Source organism: Thunnus albacares, chromosome 22 (assembly GCF_914725855.1).
Source record: "Thunnus albacares chromosome 22, fThuAlb1.1, whole genome shotgun sequence".
Lineage (NCBI taxonomy): Eukaryota > Metazoa > Chordata > Actinopteri > Scombriformes > Scombridae > Thunnus > Thunnus albacares.
In genome coordinates, this window is record NC_058127.1 from 22459191 (window position 1) to 22479494 (window position 20304).

The 20304-nt window shown below is 41.1% G+C and overlaps 1 protein-coding gene across 4 annotated transcripts in view; it reads left to right on the plus strand.

The window, feature by feature from the left end:
• nrxn2b (neurexin 2b) overlaps positions 1-20304 on the plus strand; it is a 714140-nt gene that overhangs the window by 367242 nt on the left and 326594 nt on the right. For all 4 annotated transcript variants that reach the window (XM_044341047.1, XM_044341046.1, XM_044341049.1 and 1 more), the window contains one exon: positions 19137-19256. In XM_044341047.1, coding sequence (XP_044196982.1) covers positions 19137-19256 — 120 coding nt within the window. The remainder of the gene's footprint in view (positions 1-19136; positions 19257-20304) is intronic.

Here is a 20304-nt window from a genome sequence, read left to right on the forward strand (position 1 = left end):
CAGAACTCAGTAACTAGTAGAATAAGATAAATATAACCCAGATCAAAAGAAAAAAATGCAGGATAATAGTTTTGAAAGACCTATCTAATAATCCATTAGACATCGTCTAATAGCATTCCATGAACACTTCATTATCTCATATACATGTTTGGGATCTTTGGGCTGGTGAGACCAATATAAAATCAATATGACTTAACAATATTCAGAAAAAAGGGGGTCTTCTGATTAGTCTTGAGGTTCCACTGAGAATCATTGCCACACTAACCCTAGTGTGTGAAAAAAAAGGCAAACGAGATCCAAGTACTTATTGTGGATCCCAGAAAGTGCTTCAGTCCTACTGATTCCAGGGTTTTCATGAAAACTTCAGTTGTGTGTAAATTTTGGAATATTACAAGACTAACAATCTGGTGCTGGACATAAATTAAGCACTTTTAATGGAAAATAGCACAAATTTGCTCTTTCTTTATTATAGTAAATGAACATTTAAGCCCAAAAAGATCATTAAAGGGTGGATGCAAGGGGAGCTTGCAATCACAATTTAAACAAATACACTTAAAATGTTTAGTATTCTGCTCAAGTGCAGAAGTGCAAAAGATCTCTTTTACTCTATCATCAATAGGAAAAGATTGCCTATATCCACTTGGGATTTGAGCTCCCTCTGTATTTATTTTTACAGAGTTATGTCAACAAAGTAGTTGAAATTGTTCAGATCTCAATGGGCCTTTCTCAATACCAAGTATGCCAAATTCAAACTTGGCAAGTTTGACTCTGGATTACAAACTTCCGAAGACGGGAGGACACAGTACGATCATTCTGCAATTGGAACAGCAGCGTACTTTCTGACAGCAGCAGCTCAGCTTCAACACAATTGCCTGACTGTACTGTGACAAAATAATCTCAACTCAAAGCTCCACTAACACTTTTTTCTCACAAAAAAATAACCTCATTGACAGAGAGATGCAGTAAATTATGTTATTCGGTATGTAATGTAGCTATGATAAAAATTCAAACTGTTACATACCATAATAAAATGAAACTAAATTTAATATAGACTGATCAGTTCATTTTAATGAATTTATAGTTATTGAAATGTGGTGATATCTGTATATATGGAGCCCCAGAGGCAGCACTGGCGTTTTGTCCAGTAAAAACAACATTTCATCTGTGAGACCAACATTTATCTTCCAAAAGGAATTATATATCAAAATGCTGCAGAGACATTAGAGCCAGCAGTAAACTACCCAAGAGCTGCATAGATCAGTTCATCAGATCATGTTCTCCTCAGGATGACAATGGACGTTGACCGGCCGATCATCTCAGGAGTCGGACTGCTAGCAGCTGAGATGACCAGCTGGTCTACCAGGCCAGTGGCTCCTCACATCTCCAAAAACGTAGGAGCAAATTTCCAAATAGGCGTTATTTAAATAAACTGACCACATAACAGGAATCTAAATGGTTACTTTCTCGCTTGAAATATATATTAAAACTATATTAAATGCCAATTGGAGTGAAATGCATTTTTGGATACTTGGCTTTCCTACGTCCACACAAGTCAGCTCCAGATGTATCCTTTGGTGGGTGGAGCAAGTACACATCCGGGCATTTTGACTGCACTTGAACTTTGAAATGGAACAGTACTTGGGCTGCGACTGATGACATTTCACAAGGACACAAGTACAGACAAGAACGCAGATTGAGAAAGGCTCAATGAGTGCACAGAGGACAAGAGCTTTGTGTTGAACAGGGATATGGCTGCCTCACCAGCGAAGCCTTAGTCCATGATCAGTCTGCCTCCTTTCATTGCTACGTGGCACCAGCGACAGGTTAGATTGGGACTCATTACAAAGACTCTAATGAGAGAACCAGCAGCAGCCTGGAGCTGTCAAGATGCATACCTCCTTGCAGGACTGATGGTTATCCCATGGGACCATACCCTCCTGCCACAGCATGCAGGGAAATACGGTTCAAATCATAAATCAGCATCCCCCGGGACCTTTTCCTAGGGAGGGAGGGAGGGAGAGAGATGTGAGGATGGGTGGAAAAAAAACAAAGAAGGAAGCAAACTGATAAGAAGCAGGCAATAGAGGGTGAGTGTGAAAAGGGAAAGCAAGGAGCCAGTGTGCAGATGGCTGTACGAAAGGGAAGAATGGAGTCGTCTGTGTTTGAAGCTCCAAAGGGAGCTCTGAAATTCTGGAGAGGACGGGTGCAATGAATGATTCATTTCCTCCTTCTCGAAATCAATGTGCTGTTCTCTCAATATCTTCCCAACTCAAATGTGTCTTCCTGCGGTGGCCATCTGCAATTCTAGAAGATATCAACAGCGGTTATCTTGTCATGGATGCTAAAGCACCAAGCACACCCCTCCCTCACAGGGGCGAGAACAGTGGGAAAGAGAAAGTGTGTGGCCCCTGATAGCAGGCATTGAATACAAATGTCTGTGTGTGAGCAAGCATCACACACACATTTTGCTTCAGAGAAAGGAAAGTAGACACACTTGTGCGCGCGCACACACAGGCACAGGCTGCCTTATCTCTGTAATTGGCACAGGGGGTCAGAGCGGCAGGCGTAGATAATCATTGCTGGGGGTCATAATCTGTTTGCCGCTCCCCTCCCTTCTTCTTCCTCCTCTTCTCTCTTCGACCCCTCCCTTGCCATCAAAACCACACACACCCAGACACACTCGGCCACCTCCAGCCTTTTTTTTCCCCCCTGTTTATGATGCAGCACCATGCAGGAGATGTTTGGATGTGGCCACAGGGGGGCTGTTTTGCTGTTGTGTCAGCATGCGACTGTGTCCTCAACTGACTGCCAGACCCCCCACTTACCACTCCCCAGTCCTCCCATGCACCCACACAAACAGATCCCTCCAACCCCTCCACCCTCCTCCCAGTGTTCTCAGAGGTACAACACATACTGTAAAACAAGAAGAGCTACATTGCAGGGGGTAAAACTTGATAGATTACAAGGAGAGAAATGTAGGTTAGACTGAAAAAGGTGATTTGGGGCTAATAAAAACACAGGAAAGATAGTAAGGGCCAGCAACAAAATGAGGAGACAGAAAAGGGAAGAGGGATAGATGGAGGAGGATCTTGATGTAGATGTCTCCTTGCATTTTTATCAACATTATCAGCTCATATCTTTCATTTCCATCACGCCATCTTTGCTGTTAGAAGCCATTTATATGGCACACATGCATGCACACACACAAACACATACTCATACACAGCTTTTCATTAGATCTGCGGCGATAGGCCTGCGCTCCTTTGAGATAGAAAATATGATATCTTAAGATAGGAGCCAAATGGAATTATCGTCAAAGGAGGTCTTATCCTGATAACTCTGAAGAGCAAAGTAAATCCTGTCTCTTGCCATAGAAACCACATTAACTTATGCAGCCTTATGTAACTATTGCTATCTGCCTTTGCTTTTACAGAAAAATAACAACTCCATATGGGTCAGTTGCCTCCATCGAAGAACCCTCAGCCCTCTCATAAACCACATTCCACAGCAGTAGAAAAGTCATTTCCACTCCCATTCCCACATATGGTATGTGTATATAATAACCATTTGGTAAATGATGCTGCAATGCTGCCAGCAGAGTGACTGAGGCAAAAAAAAAGTACAAGGATATAAAGAACTCCATCCCAACACACACATAATGTATATACATTTTGCCTATGTGACTCACCCATAACACACTTTCCAATTTAGCCATTGCTTGGCTCATTTTTAAACAAGACACTTCTGAATCTGAAAGTCAATGAAGGCAGTTAACACAGTTACTGGTCATGAATCATAAAATGGCACCCCTGGGTCTCTGAATAAGGCATCATTTACATAGTCCTACCTCTGTAAATTCAATATTAGCCAAACATGCAAGAAACAGCTTAGGTTTCTTGATAGTGGGCTGACTGGTAGGGGAGCTGTTTTGTTATGTTTTTGTTTTTTGTTGTTTGTTTATTTGGTCACTATGGGGTGGAGAAAATCTGTTGGGAATTATTCCCATTGGAAAAAACATGCAATTTTAGTGAAAGCATTTTAAATCCTTTAAATCATTGCAATGATGAATTGCAATCATTGCATTGATTATTTGGATTCCTTCCCCATCTGGACATATTGACCATATCCATACATATATAAATTCAGGATTACTTAATTGGTTACTAAAGCTATACATATTAATGTTCTGCCAGCATGATGCTGTTAGTATGTATCCTGTATGTGGGTGAAGAAAGTCAAGAATGACAAAAATTCATGTTCTGTTATATGATTACTTAATCAGATGACACCTTGTAGAGCAACATGTGTCTGACATAAAAGACAAAAAAAACAAAACAAAGGGTGACAGTGGCTGTTAGATAAGCTGCAGTCAGCATCCTGTTGCTTGCACTATTGCAGGTGATGTCTTTTCCCCCACTTTCTCTTCTCATAATTACATAAAAAATCTCTAACATGGTGTTTTGCACCATTTTTTAGCAAAGCATCTCTCGCTCCCTTTCAGTTACCCCCGCTGTATATTCGTTCATACGCATGCACAAACACACACAAAGGTTTCTGCTGTGCTGTGGCTGCTGGCGAATGAGAGCCAATATGTGTTAATCAACCACCCAAACCTGACCCCTCCTGCAAACCGCCAACTTCTTTTTACCAACCGTGTTTACTAAATACCAGTAGTTCTGCTATCTGTTCTACTATCACTTTGGAACTTGTTTTCTGCTCCTTTGTTGAAGAAATAATGTTTTAGGTGTGTGTGCTCAGGAGTGGGTGACTTTTTATTGCTGGTGTGTTTTGTTGTGAAATGTGTAGTGGTTGACGGAGGCAGCTAGCTGTTTCATTAGCTGGAGAGCTAATATCCACGGGGTGTTTCTAGTTAGATAGCACTGTTTTTATTGTGTTGTTTTGTCATTATGCCAGTCATTTGTTGATCTTAGCGGGAGAGAAGCAAGGCACTTTGGAGCGTGCAAAAAACGCTTGCACGCTCCATCACTTACGTTGGATATTCGTGGAAAATCCGTCCCAGGTCCTTCGCATAGAAATCAGTCTACCGGCTGTTACAGACAACTGAGAAAGTTGGGGAAGGTTTCATTTTTTATTTTACATTACTACCCGTTCACTCATTGGCAATAAAAAAAGATTCATACATGTAATTTGCCTCACAATTCTACATATAGAACCTTTAACTGGGACTGATGGATGAATGATTGAATGGATCGATTTACCATGTCTAATTTCTATTAGGTAATGACACCTGCATTGATATTGTCCCAAAATACAGTATCCATGCTCAAATTATTTACATTGTCATCAGCACAGTTTAACACAAAGCAGGTATAACAGCCTGAGGAGGTGGAGCTTATCAACCCACATACAACCCATATAACCATCTATAAACATGAAATTTCACCACAGCTTGTTTACATAAGAGATTATGATTAAATGTGAAATGTGTTGTATGTTATTATATTTCTCTGTTATAAAGGCAGCAAGGGATTATACTACACAGCATACTGTACATAACCACAGCTTTAGTGGCTTACAGCACTATTATCTCGCCTGTTCCCATGCAGGATGTACAGGTAAAGAAAAGGTTTTTACAGAAACAAGCTAAATAGGCTTTTGAATAAATCTTATAGCCCGCTGATTCAGTTTGTGTGTTAGAGGCAAACATTGAACCAGTGGGAAACGCTTGTATTGTAACATTTCAGGAAATCATTTTCCAGAACACTATATTCACCTACTTTATCATTTCAAACTGTATTTAATATCCCTATAAGTAGTGACACAATATCTATGATAGTGTAGGTACTTAACAGTGTCCTTAACATATATTTAATCCTGAATTAAGAACATCTATATGATATTTAAAATGTGTTCCCTACTCACTCATCGTTTTTATTCGGTAAATTGCTGCTTATATAGTGCTTTTATCCAAAGCACTTTACAATGTTTCTGCTGTTCACTCACCCATTCACACACACATTCACTCACCAATAGTGGCAAGCTACCACACAGGGTGCTGGCGCTACCATCGGGAGCAATATCTTGACCAAGGACACTTCAACATGTGAACAGGCAGAGTCAGGGATTGAACCACCAACCCTCTAATTAGTTGACAACCCGCTCTACCTCCTCTGCCACAGCTGCCTTATCTATTTATACTCTCTGAATTTATCCAACCCTCATTTCTCCTGTATTTTAGATTGTTATGTAATGTTATATTATGAATGTATCAGTATAATATTCCAATGACCATTACTGGGGCTATATGAATTATACAATATGTTAGTGAATCCTCCTAGCTTTTGTTGTAGTTCATTTTGACAACTCAGGCTGTGCCAGTCACTGTGTTTACCAGTCAGCTGTCACAGGTGATAATGCACTAGAAATACAACATGGCAGTAGCATACAGAGATTCCACTCTCACCAGAGCAAAAGCAAAGCACTGGGACGTTATTGACTGACTTGTGCCACTTTACTGCTATCAAACTAGTCCCCGTGGTGTACGAACATTTCACAGTGTTTGAAGTTGTACCACCTGTACTATAAACTGTAACACTACAGTGTGTCATTTCTTGCTCTGCAGTTTATAGAATTTTCCAAAATAAGCCATGGAGCCTAACATTACCTCACTTTCAAATGGAAATCAGACAATGATCACATGCAGCAGCAAGCCCACAGTGAATTACTTCAAACTGAATGAATAAATATGTGACCTGCATACTTCTAATTAGTATTTGAAACATTTTATGCTGTCCTACCCGTCAAAATTAACTTTCGATTTGTCCTTGTTAAAGGCAGTGTTAAATAGAGATGTTACAGTACGTGTATTCATCCCGAACCATCATGGCACGGACGTGATGGTTTGGTGCATGCAGTCATACGAAGAATACGCTCTGTCACCCAAACAATTACTGTCAGATAGTTTAATAATCCACTTATTCCAATTTGCAGAACAATAATTCTAGAGCATGAAGTCCACGTGGTACATTTTGACAGCACACCACTTAGCATAGCATGCTCATGGGTATATGCTAGCCAAAATAGCCTGGTTACCTTGGTTACCCTGTAGTATCACTGCTCTCAGATCGACAAACGAAAGACTCGTAACACTGGCCGAGTACAACACTATGATTAAAATATGCTCTGTTATCTCCCTAGTGAAATGATACCGTGTCTCCTCGTCCCCCTCCCCTCTCTGTGACGGTCGGCTTTGCACTCCGCCTTTGAGTGAAGTCATTCAGAACAATGATGAAAACATTAGATTTTTTATGTGGTCAGACAGCACATCATAAGAACCAGTTTTGAGAGAGGAAAATGTAGTTAGAAAGTATGAAATTAAAAGTAGTGGTTTGGTCTTGCTTATTTAACCAGGACGTCCTTTGAGATTGAAATCTTTTTTTAAGGGAGACCTGGCCGAAACAGCACACCAGTTACAGTTTAAGTAGAAATAAAAAACAACAGATAAAAGATATAAAACTGACCAAACCGACACCAAAACCGAGATACATACCGAACCATGAATTTTGTGCACCATTACACACCTAGTGATAAATCATACCCCAGCCTCCAGTTTGTTTTGGAAATGTAACCTAACATAAGAACACAGAGGGTTGCTCCTACTTCTCTATGTCTTACTTGCTTTTCAGATTTGACACTGTATTGTTTTGCACACAGCTTCCTCAATATCACCTTAACATTTCTGATGAACGTGGTTAGCATATGAGAGTGGTGGCAGGGAGGGCTTTGGTGTCGCGGAGTTGTGGCCTCGCTGTCCAGACACCAGTCGACTGAAGTAATCAAGTGTGAAGGTTGTGAGGAGCAAACAGCCATTAACTTCCCAAACACAGGCCATCATCACCGTCTGCAGAGGACAGAGGGGAGGGCGTGTGTGTGTGTGTGTGTGTGTGTGTGTGTCAGTGTCACTGTGTGAATGAGAGCTAGTGCCAGGGCTGCTGAGTGTAGTATAGGATTGTGTGTGTCCTCTTTATTGCTATCTGATGGGTTGAGTGGATTGTGTGATTGTGAGTGTGTCTGATGGGAAGTGTATGAGTGCACGGTGTGTGTTTGCAGCTACAGTAGGACTATCATCAGTTTGGCAGAGGGGATTGTGTGTTTGTGTGTACTTGTGCATGTGTGCACTTCTGAGATGTGCAAGTTTGAAGCCTTGACTACAGCCTAGTAAATAGTAATTGGCATGCATTTGTTGTACTTTCAGACTTGCACACATACACTCTGGCATGTATCTATTTATTCAGATTTGCTGGGAAATCAGGCCATGCATCCCACTATGTCTGCCTATCCAGTGTGATCTCAGTGCACACTATTCCCATATGGCATTACAGTGGGACAGTGCTTGGCATGCCCAGGCCTGTGACCGCCTGTTTGACATGCCACTGTGTCAGCTGGTGTGATGCCATGCTGAACCAACCCATCTGCTTCGGGTCGAGCTGGCACAAGGGGGAACTCATTGGAGGCAGGCATGAGGAAAAGGGCATTGGACCAGGGGTTTGGTAAAGCATGGCATCCAAAAATCTCCTGAACTACTGCCCTCAAAAGGTCCAGAGCATGAACAAGGGTGTGATGGAGTGCGTGTGTTTGTTTTCAGTATAGACTAGGAGAGTAAATTCACTTATGAGAAGTGGATAAGCTGTCCACCTTACTGACTGTGGAATAGTTCCCCTACAAGTGACAGCTGGTGGAAGAGTGTTTGAATGGAAGCCAAGCGTAATTATTATTTCTTTCTTTCAGAAAATGTAATTGTGTTTTGTTTATGGGTCAATGACAAATAAATCATTTAAAAGGGCCTAAAGAATCTTACCAAGGATTTGTTGATGCTATATTAGAATATAAATCTGTTCGATGATGCAGTTTTACAGTATGATGAAAGACATTGATTGATGTGGTGATGTGTTCCTCATGATGATTACCAACTGGGGGTCATAGTGTACTCGCCTTATTTGGCATTACATCATGAGTGTGATTGTATGTGGGTTGGTGATGTGTGTGGGTTATAGGAGTGGTGTTGCAAGCGTGAGTGTTTTTGTTGAGGACCAAATTGGTTAAAAACATTTCAAATACATATTAATTGGGCTTTTCAAACAAGAGGTACATTTGACATTCAATGCAACTGTGTTTGCATTCTGTACAATGTAGTATGTCTTATCTAATTGAGCTTAAGTTGAGGCATACAACAAGGTTCCAAATCCAATGAAATTGTCATTTAAGAGTTAAGAGTCAGGTAAATAGCAGTTGTGATTAATGTTAGATGAAATGGTTGCAGTTTTGGAGTGTAGTAGTCCAGGTAAAATTCCAGAGAAGACATTTAACTCAATTGAGTCCCCAAAACACACTAAACCGTGGGGCATATGTGTGAAAATGTGTGTAATTTCGGGTTGAAGTAGGCTATCAATGTGTGGTTCACAACACGTCAGGGGTCCCTTTCAGTGCAGCAATGAGATGTGCAGTATTTATAGGATTTGTCCATTTGGGTGGGAGGAGAGCATTCAGCCGTTTGAACTTAAGAGGCAACACGCTGTGAGGCTCTGTTTAAAAGAAATCAATAGCAAGTCAAGCGGATTCAGAGGAGATGCAGTTCAGGAGGGTGTTTCAAAAGCAGCGATACCTGGGACAGATCAGTTGTTTGTGAATTTATGTGTCTGTGTATAAAAGATGTGTGTCTGTAGGCAGCAGCTTGCAGTGCAGCAGTCATTTGAGGGTATAGAGAAAGTGTTGAAGGAGGAGAGGATTGTTACAGAGACAGACATAAAGAGAGAAAAGAGTGTGTGTGTGTATGTGTGTGTGTGTGTGTGTGTCGGAGGGGGGGTTGGAGGGGGGAGGGTGTTCCTCTTCATTACCGACACTAAGGAGCCATGCCAGGAGCACAGATGGCAGAGGAGAGGAGAGGGGGCATGGAGTTGGCACATAAACTGCAACACACACTCACACAGCACATACATTCACACACTCAAAATGACATTAAAAATATGTAAATCAAAAGAATAAGTCCTCAAAGCTCAATATGTACACCTAATAATAGTGAAATACATCACATGTATTACAAACACACGCATTCATATAGCCTAGATGTTGTCCTAAAGATCACCTACCCCCACACATACACACACACACACACACACACACACACACGTGACATCAAGCTATCCCGTGGTGTTGCCGCACCAGTTTCTTGGCTGGGGAAGCAGCCATGCTGACACTGCATCTCTTTCTTTATCTTTTGCCATCTCGCTTTCTCTAACACAGACGCACACACACTCTGCCCTCCCATTACACCCTTCCTTCAACCCCTTGCCACCACTGATGCTGTAACCTAAGACCTAAATTAAAATTTTAACAGTATCTTTTTGAAAATGAGTCCCACTCTCTTTCTTTCTCTCTCTTTATCTGCCGCATTCACACACACACATACACACACATACATACACACACCCCAATGGTCCAATTAGGAGTAGTGGACTGTTTGCGCGGCAGGAAAGCAGGGCAGCATGTTTGTGTGTGGGAGATGTATCTATTGTGCACAGCATGTACTGCTCTCCTCTGCAAGGTTGAGCGGAAGACCAAGCTCTCACACACTCTCTCACAAACACACACCTCCCACAAATGTAGGAAGCAAGAAAGCCATGTAGTCTCAGTTCATACCCTACAGTACCTACAGTACACCTAAGAAACACCTACTGTACCACCTCCCCACTCTTATACATAACTGAAGTTACTTTGTTACATAAAAATCTGTGTTTTAACACCAGATATTGTATGTCTGATTTTTTATTATTATTATTCTATACATTATATACTATGGGCTATTAGAGGGTTACAAGACAATAGGATTGGTGAAATATTGATCGATTGCTATCTCAGTGGCAAAAACAAATATATCACAGCTACTATTGCTTTTTCCACCAACATGTAGTGAAGTTAGTTTGATATTCGCTGTTCATTAGCTACTAGAGTTGATTTTTTAGTCCTCAGTAACTTAGAAAAAACACTGGTCATTGGGTTATGGATACTGGAGGAACATTTTGTATCCACTGGTTTTAGGATGATTTTGTTCGGATTTCATATTTGATTTTTTTCTTCAGGCATAATAGAGGAGGACATGGCTTTCAGGTGATGATGCCATGTGGCTGCCTGATTTTAATGCCTTTTTACTTTGTTTTGGGAATTTTTAGCTCCAAACTTTTTTGTAATGCAGTGTGTTTCTTCCTTGCAAGTTGTTTGTGCTTCTGTGTAAGATGATGTGATGATGTACACAGACACTTTTAGACTGTATTGAATTAATTTTTTCCCTCTTTGTTTGATGATACATGCTTGGCTGGCACAGGGCAGAATCACATCATAAAAAAACACATGGATGTTATTTCAAATCAGTTGTGTTTGTAAAAAGTACAATACTACACATATGCTAATCCAACAAGTGAAAACAGTGGTTCTTAAATCTTAAATTATTTTATTTTTTACAACATTTTATTACTTTTACTTTTGCAACATTTAGATATGTTTTATGTTAGTGTAATTCTAACAAGACTGAAAGTTCTGTTTTTCATATAAAAATGTTTTATGCATCCCAGCCATCGGTTGATGGCACAATCCAATCAATCTCAAATTTTCTAAGCTAAGCTCTGATATAAAGGAATACACAGATACAATGACTTGGTTATAAATCAAGATATTTATTTAACTACCAAGGGGTAGTTATATACATATATACATATATACATATATATACACATATATACAGCTAATTTGAATGAAGAATGGATGCATGAATGAATGGATAAATTAAATTAAGTTATTGCCGACAGGATGAAAGAATTAATAAATGAATGTTATAAAAAATGAGTCAAAAACTAATGAGGGGCCAAGACTCTAACTACAGCCAATAAAAATTCAAATTTTGAATAGCTGTTGCATCAACTCTGACACAGAAGCATGGTAGATGGTTTCCTGCTGTTTCCTTGGTGATGAAGGGCTGATTATGAGGAGCTTCCTGCAAAGCGCCAAGCAAGGTGAAGCAGACTCGGGGTCGCTAGAGTAACAGCCAGATGAGAACTGCTGCAGTAGGTTCAGTGAAAGAGCTTTGGTTCACTGCTTCTCAGGAGGATGAAGCCAGTCTCAGACTAGCTGAGGCCACGTAGTGGACACACACAGAGCAGAGAGGTGTCTCAGTGCATTTAGTGGCAGGCTGCAGAGTTGAATGCATTGGACTCTAAACTAGTCAGAAGAGTCCTTGGAAAAGTCTTCAAAATGTTTAACTACACAATAAAAATAGGAGAATACAAAAATAACAGGTTATTCAAATGCCAAATGGCATTGCTTGGCTTGTGGCTTAGGCATCTTTGCCGCCTTTTGCTTCTTAGTTTAGTCTCTTTCTGGAGCTCTCAGTCATAGAAAAAAACAACACCGAAATGCCAGGTCATCCCAGCTGCAGGGCTGAGAGGAACCCAGAAGAAGCTGCAGCGGTCATCAAGGCAAAAAGCAGAAGATGAGCAACTGCCAAAAGGGCATGAGCTAAGAAGAGAGAGACAAGCTATAAGACTTCTTATAGCTGGTTAGATAAGTCTAGATACATATTTTTACACATTTTAGTAGTATTTCTCACCATTTCAGACACATATTGTATATAAAAGAAAAGAGAGGAGGGGAGTGACTCAAAGGAATGCAGCTTCTCCCAAAATTTATGACTTGAGAGATAGGAGCTAGCTGAAGAAGGGAGGGTGGCCCATCCAGGTTTGGGCACAAAGTCGTTAATTTCCAAAACTGTACATTTGCCTTCTGTGGCTGGTAGTGAGAAGGCTGGATTGTTAGTTCTGTCCAATTTTTCCATGACATCCTTATTCCTTTAGGTCAGAGGTCATTAGGTACGTGTGTGTGTGTGCTCCTGCACCTACACAGACAGACTGTTAGGCCAAAAGGAATCATAATGTTTTTGAAAGAATCAAACTTTGCCTCTCATTCCTGGGTTCATTATCCTACATACCTTTTATTATTAATGATCAATGGCATCCACTAAACACATATGATTTGCATGCCTTTTTATTTTACTTTATACATTTTAAAATTTTTATTATTATTATTATCAAAAGGAAGAAGAAAATGTCTTTAGGGAAATGCATGTGAAAGACTGTGTTTGATCAGCAGCAACTGACAGGCTCAGCCACGAAGTGACATTTGAAGATGACTTTACCAGTGCACTTTTCCATGGTGAAAGTTTGGTGGCTCATTCAACAAGCTGTGGTGCAGGACAAGATTTGTGTTCATGTCTGTAAGTTAGATAAGGAGGGGACTTTAGCAGGAAAGCTAATGTTGCATAGACTATAAAAAAAATAATGGATGTAGCCACCATGGCGTCACCCATTGGTTTGTGAACTCCCATTTTGAAGCCTTGAGTTTGCATTTTGACTGTCACCATCTTGGATTTTTGTAACCAGAAGTGAATATATTTGGATGAGAGGGTAACACTAGCTGCTAGTTTGGTTAGCACAGTGCATTTACAGTCTATGGTTTCAAACAAAATGTACTTGCTGGAAAAACATCCAACTCCCTAGAGGTCTTTTAGTACCACCAAACACCGAACAAGACTTTTTTTAGGAGACCAAAATGTTACAATTAACTATCATGAACTGAAAACACACTGAAATAGCAACGGCTACAGCTATTGCTATGGCTACAGCTTTGGCCTGCTTTGTCATCTGTTTTACTCCAAATGGGACCATAATTTACAAAATGAACATCAAGCTGTATTGAAGAAGACTTGAAACTAGCGACTGAGACCATAAACTCATTAGGAAAGTGTTTATTGAAGTAATACAAGTGAGAAGATGGATCATTTTATCATAGACTTCCATACAATCAGACTACTTTTTGGAGCTAGTGGAGTTGCCCCTGCTGGCCATTAGAGAGAATGCAGATTTAAGGTAATTCCACATTGGCTCCACTTTTCAGACCCAGAGCTACCTGCTTGGTTGGTTGTTGTTCAGAGTCATTGGATCTTGTGTAGCAGGATGCTCTCTGGCTCAGTGTGCTTCACCTCCTATGATAGATGGCTGACATTACTGCTTTAAGCAAAGATTTGATTGATCATATTGAAATAAGGTCTCCATTTACGTAGGCAAGGAACAGTACTCTAACAAATTATTAGATATAAGATGGGGGCACAATCATGACACCAAAAATGATTAAATATAAATTTCTCCCTTTTGGTTTCTGATTTGTTTCTCAAAGGAGAACACGGAACATGTGACTTACAGAGCAGATATGTATGCTCTAGCAAACAAAAACATATTCATTTGGGCTAAAAAAGTGTACATTCTTTTTAATATATTCAAAGCTATATGCACCTGCATATGCATACATCTGTGTGAGTGTATACGGTAACGTGTGTTCACCTCACAATGTGCTTTCCCAGATGGGTGCACAACAGGGGGTTGCCTGAGGTCTATCACCTGGTAGTGAAATGCTAATCATGAACATAAATAAATCCTAAATCCATGCACATACACATATTCCCACTTTAATTACAGCATCTGTCTGTCTTGCTAAGCAGGAATTTTATGGAGATATGTTATTCTTTCCCCTTTGTTTCCATATGAATCCACAAAAAAGCCAGGCATTACAATTCCCCCTGGTCAGCATTTGGTCTCTCTGATTGTGTTTTTATCCTCCTCTGCTGCTCTGCATGAAAAATCCATTCCAATCATCTGGTATCCACCCTCATCTCTGCATCTTCTCTCCTCTGTCCCCCCCTCAGTCATTCTTTCTCTTGTGCCCTATTTTCGACAACGCACAGTATCAGCATCCTCCCTCTTTCCTCAGAGTGGGGCTGCTGAGCCAAGAATGAAGCACTGAGGAGTGTGGATCTTTCTTGAGCCCATTTTAATTGGACTGCAGTGCACTGTTATATTTTCCTTTTTCTCATGGGTGCCTGCAAGTGTGCGTGTGGATGCACGCATGTGGGTAGCTTCGTTGAAACTCATGACCTCAAAAGTCCCGAGCGCTAGCTGCTCATAATTATGTTCTCTTCCAGGGAATTTGAATCACAAAGCTCAAAGTGGCAGTCACTACTGTATCCCATACTTGAAGATGGCAGGTTCTGTCAAACCTCGTAAAAGAGAATTTGATGCTGTTGTAAAAGGGGATCAACTTTTATGGAACTCGACTAACATAGTAGTTCAGGTTCCCCTGTTTAGTTGAGTCAGTATTGAGATGAAAAAAGGCAAAGTGGCATATTCAGGGCACAGCATTGTTCTATATTACAATATGTCTCTGTTCAGTGTTACATATATTTCTCTCTCTCTCTCTCCACTGCTCAGTCCAGGCTCTAGTGCAACCCACTGATTGGGGCATAAACTGTCTTGTTAGCTCAGTAACATCATCACATTCAATCCCTCCTAGCAAATTTTGACCCTTTGACTTGCTGACACACCCTGCAGTTACTAGTGACCCCTACAATCTCGACACTCTGACTGCATATGCTTGAGTGACCCTGACAAACAGCAAGCTTCGATGGCTTGCCCCCATGTATGACTCATGGCTGGTTCTATTGTCATCTAGTGCACCAGTTTTGGACTTGCCAGGAAATGCCTGTGGCTCTCTCATTCTGTGGCACTGTTGTTTTGGCCACTACGTTGGCTAGCAGTGATCGTTCCTCTCTGGCCAGCTTTGAGCCCTCTGGCCAGCGTCAGACTTTGGCGCACTTGTTAGCATAACAATCATGTGGGGAAATCTCACTTGGTTTGCTGTGTGGCCAGTATCAGTCAAGGGTCATTCTGACTGACGATGGGGATGTTAGCTGGACCACACAGTGCTCTGCTTTCATGTAGAATGCAAAAGATATAAAATGAAACATGCCTCATAGTGGTTTTATCATTTTTAGTTAAAGTTGGGGCTTTGAGTTGTGGTGACTGTGACAAACATGAACAGGAATGAGTGAAATCATTTCACTTGGCGACATATTCACATTGTAAGATGTTTCTATTTTAAGCACTTCAGGCTTTTGAGAGTGCACACGTTTTCATCAGTGGTCTGAGAAACATCTTGATCTTGGTGCCACTTCTGCACAGTCAGAGAAAAGAAACATTTCTCATTCCTGATTGTCATGACAGAAATGATTTCATCATTTCCCACTGCAAAGTGACGATCATCTTCACTGTCTCAAGTTGTTTTGATTGGAGGGTAGACATGAAGTTGTATTTACACAACACAAGTTGTATAACATAATGCTGCAGTAGCAACCACACAGCCTGAATAGAGACTGATGGCAACAACCAGCAGCCATTGGCTGATGACTTGTGTTCCATTGATCCAATTGCATTAATCAAGGTTGTTTACAGAGAGAACACAGCTACCAATGATGGATGACTACTGGTAATTATGCAACAGCCCGCAAACATCACACCCCTCATTTATGGTGTGCTGACACAGTCAATGAAAATAATCCACAATCCTGGCTATTTTTACATGTGTTAAGAAATCTCTCTGACACCTCTTCATCTCCCATTTGACAGGTTTAGAAAGTACAAGGAAGTGACAGACTGAGAGTTGAAGGGAACAAAAGAGATAGAGAGATGAAGAGGGATGATGCTTCTGTTTATGTGATCACAGTCCTTTGCCCTGCTGATCTCCAAGAAAAAAATGAGAGGGCAGAAGTGGCAGGATAAGAATTAATTGCTTTTTAATAATCGCTGGTTCTTTTATTAATGAACCCTGGTCCCCCTTTGTTTTTCCAGCAATGAGTCCTTCTCTTTGCCAGTGGCTGCATTAAAGGCTTGTCGGCTCATTTAACCCTGGGCCGCTGGCTCTCAGCTTGCAGTGTTACCTGACCAGTAGAGGCTTTGCTTCACTTCACTTCACTTCACTGTCAGCTATACATCAAACCCAGCCAGCATTAGGTGCTTCATCAATATATGGGTTTGAGGCAGTCATTGTTCTCAGTAACACGGGTGACATTATGACCTGAGCATGAAGCCAATGCTGAAATATTGAAAATTATGTAAGTGAAAGTGTTGAATTTTAGAGTTACAGTTGTGATCTCAGCAAGCAGTTATTTAACCTTCCACCCCCTCAACCCGCCCGCAGAGACAAGAGTATGACAGTGAACTTGCATTCCGAACTTGTGCTTTTCCTCAAGTGTTGTTATTACTGTACGTCACACTTTGCCCCAACAACCTAATGGATCCCTCGCTGCATTTTCACCACCTTCTGCCCAGACCTTTTTCTTGCTTGGCTAGCTGGACCAGAGTAGCATATATATCTTTTGCCCCATTGTTAGTGGTATTATGGCCAAATGGCTCTTACTATATGTGCAGCAGTGGCCCTTGCTCTCCTGCGGCCTGTAGCAGCCAAGTCAAATAAATATTACATGGACTCTATTCTAAAGGGTAGCCGTTCCCATTCATTTGCGCTGCACTAGACTCTTCTAACTTTTACGATCTTACATCAGCCAGCCGGCTCTGCTGCTGCTCTGTTGCACTTTGTTTCTCAGTGTTTAGTTCTTTTCTAGGGTTCTTTTTTACTCCTTTTTCATCTTCATGTGTTTTCATATTTCCTCCCCTATCCTCCCATCTATCTTTGTATCAGCTTTAACTTCTCTGCTGGCAACTTTTGTTCACTCTTGCTCTCTTTGCAGCAATATAGCAGCCTTTTCCTTTATATTTACTTCACACATGGTGTGATCAAAAGTCTCTCTATCCAATTTCACGTGGCTGAAGACAAAAAGGCCATGAAAAAAACAATATAATAAAAAAGTAACAGGAGTAAATGGGAAAACAATTCTCCAGTGGGCCGTGTGTGTTCTTCCCAGGCGGTACCATCAATTGATGGGACCTTTTTTCCTCTAGACTAAATAATTTCGCACACATCTGGGAAGAGGACAATCATATTTTACCAGGCTGTGCTATTATCATCCACTCCAGCACCTGATATAATACACTCAGGCTCCAGCTAGCCAACCAGTCAGAAAGGAGCCACTGACCCTGGAAGTGGAGTGGCATCTCTAATAGTAGATCTATAATAAACAAAGCACCAGTGCTAATAGTGTAAGAAAGCCAGTGGCTTTTGATGTTGTGGTTTCTTTATCTATGAGCCACAATGGCCCTTGCTCCACTTCAGAGCTGCCTAAAAGCACAGATAAGTACAGAAGGTGGCTTAATGGAAGTGACTGGTTTCTTGCAGTCGGTTGTCATATCTCATACTTCCCCTCTCTTTATGTATGTTTATTTTGAATCCTTTAACCAACTTTGACACAGCTATTAGCCAGCATCAGCCATCGCCTTGGCTTTAGCCATGGATCATGTCAACTCGTCATGGTGCATTGAAAGAGGGATTCATGACTGCTGACTTAATCAAAATCCACACTCTTTCTCCTGCTGTCATTCCCTCACGCCTGCAAATTGTTCTAAAGTTGATGTAATAAGGCTCTGTCATTGGAAAGATATAAATACCCTGTTCCCCACTTTCAAAAGACGCTTATGTAAATATGGCTCTAATAAGCATTTCTGCAACACCATATGCTGTTGCATCAAATTGTCTCCTTCAGTGGTCGAGGCAGGACAACAGCAAGAGAGTCAAGCAGAGCAGAAGGGAATTGGGAGTAGAGAAGTGGAAAGAGGGAATTAGAGAGGACGGTGGTTTGGGAGATGAGCAGTTAAACCGTCTGGTCTAACCCATCAACTCTCCCACTTACAGGGCGCATTAAGAGTCCTCTATGTGCTGAACTGAGACATGTAATGTTCTGTGAAAGCAGAACACGACTTCCTATAATGTTTGCAACACAACATCTTCAGTCGTCGGCGGCTGCCTGTTCTAATCTACTTCCTCAGCTGGTTACGACTTTTTTGTCCTACTTTCTTTGATGACATCCTGCTGCAATGCTGCGAGGTTTTGAGAAGACGTTCGATTTTACAGTCTGTCAGGCCAGATATTTGATTCCTTTCATTCCCAGCATACTGGGAGAATCCATAGTGTGAATGTGTTTCGCAAACATGCAGGTTTTCTCTACTAGCTCTGTCACCTACTGTGTGTGAACTTTGTGTGTGTGTTGGGGGGGTTGGGTGGGTGTGTAAGTAGGCGCACACACCTTTCCCACTGTGCTGTTTGTGATTTGAATTCCCCCCCTACTACAGGCAAAGGACCTGAGACACTGTTCGCGGGGCAGAAGCTGAATGACAACGAGTGGCATGCGGTGAAGGTGGTGCGAAGAGGAAAGAGCCTGCAGCTGTCTGTGGATAACGTCACAGTGGAAGGTTAGTCGTGTTTGAGAAACAGATGGATTCTTTTGAGGTGAAAGGCAGTCAGTGAGACTATAGTGAGTGTGAGGATGGTGTTTTACCCAAAAATCCACACACATTATCCCCAATATAATGCATCTACCCACAGCAAAGGTATCTGTTTTGCCATTTGTCATTAAAACTACTCGTTTAAAAGAGGAATATGATTAATTATGATGATCTGATATTTAGGGTGAGTGGTAAAAAGTGCTTTATTGACAAATGTCATTAAATTGCTAAAATTAATATAATTAGTTCCATTACTCATTTATGAGTAATCCTTAATACCCAACTCTGGTCACAATGTTAGCCATGTTGACTTACAGTATGTCTCATTTTAACTAAGCACGAAGAACAACCTATAGCTGAAACCCCAGCAACTCTGTATACATATTAAAATATCTATATACTATCTATACATATAAATAAAGCTGAAAGTATGAAATATATGTAATTTAGACAGAGCACAAAAAAGAAATGAAAGAGGAAGAGTTTATTCAAACATATACTGACTGTGAGTGAGCAGCTGTGTACAAAGTACAGAGGTACAGGTTCTGCCAGCTACTAAGAAAATAGCAAGAGAGGGATGAAAGGTCAAGAGACGAGGTAGAATCATGGGCACTCACTGTATTATGGCCTCAGGTGAAAGGATGGCAAGCCAAAGGATGAGGAAAGAGGTGAGAAAAAGGTGTGAGCTAGATGAAGAAAATAGAGTGGGCACACTGAGGCCAGAAGCAAGGAATGACCCTGTGAAGTTCTGCCTGGTTCACAAACTGGTTCACGGGAAAGAAAAAGCAGGAAGCGCCCAGAGAGTCCTTGCAGGACTGGCCAGGCTTCAACAGGGAAGGCATTTTATTTGGCATTTGGCCAAGCTCATTACTCCATATCTCTCAGTTAACACAGTATATATTGTGGCGGGTAGAGCAGTAACACAAGATTTTCTGCAATATTATGCTTGTATATTTTCCTTCACAGCAGGTTAGAAAAATGGGCTCAACCTTTGTGAACATATGCAACAAAACCA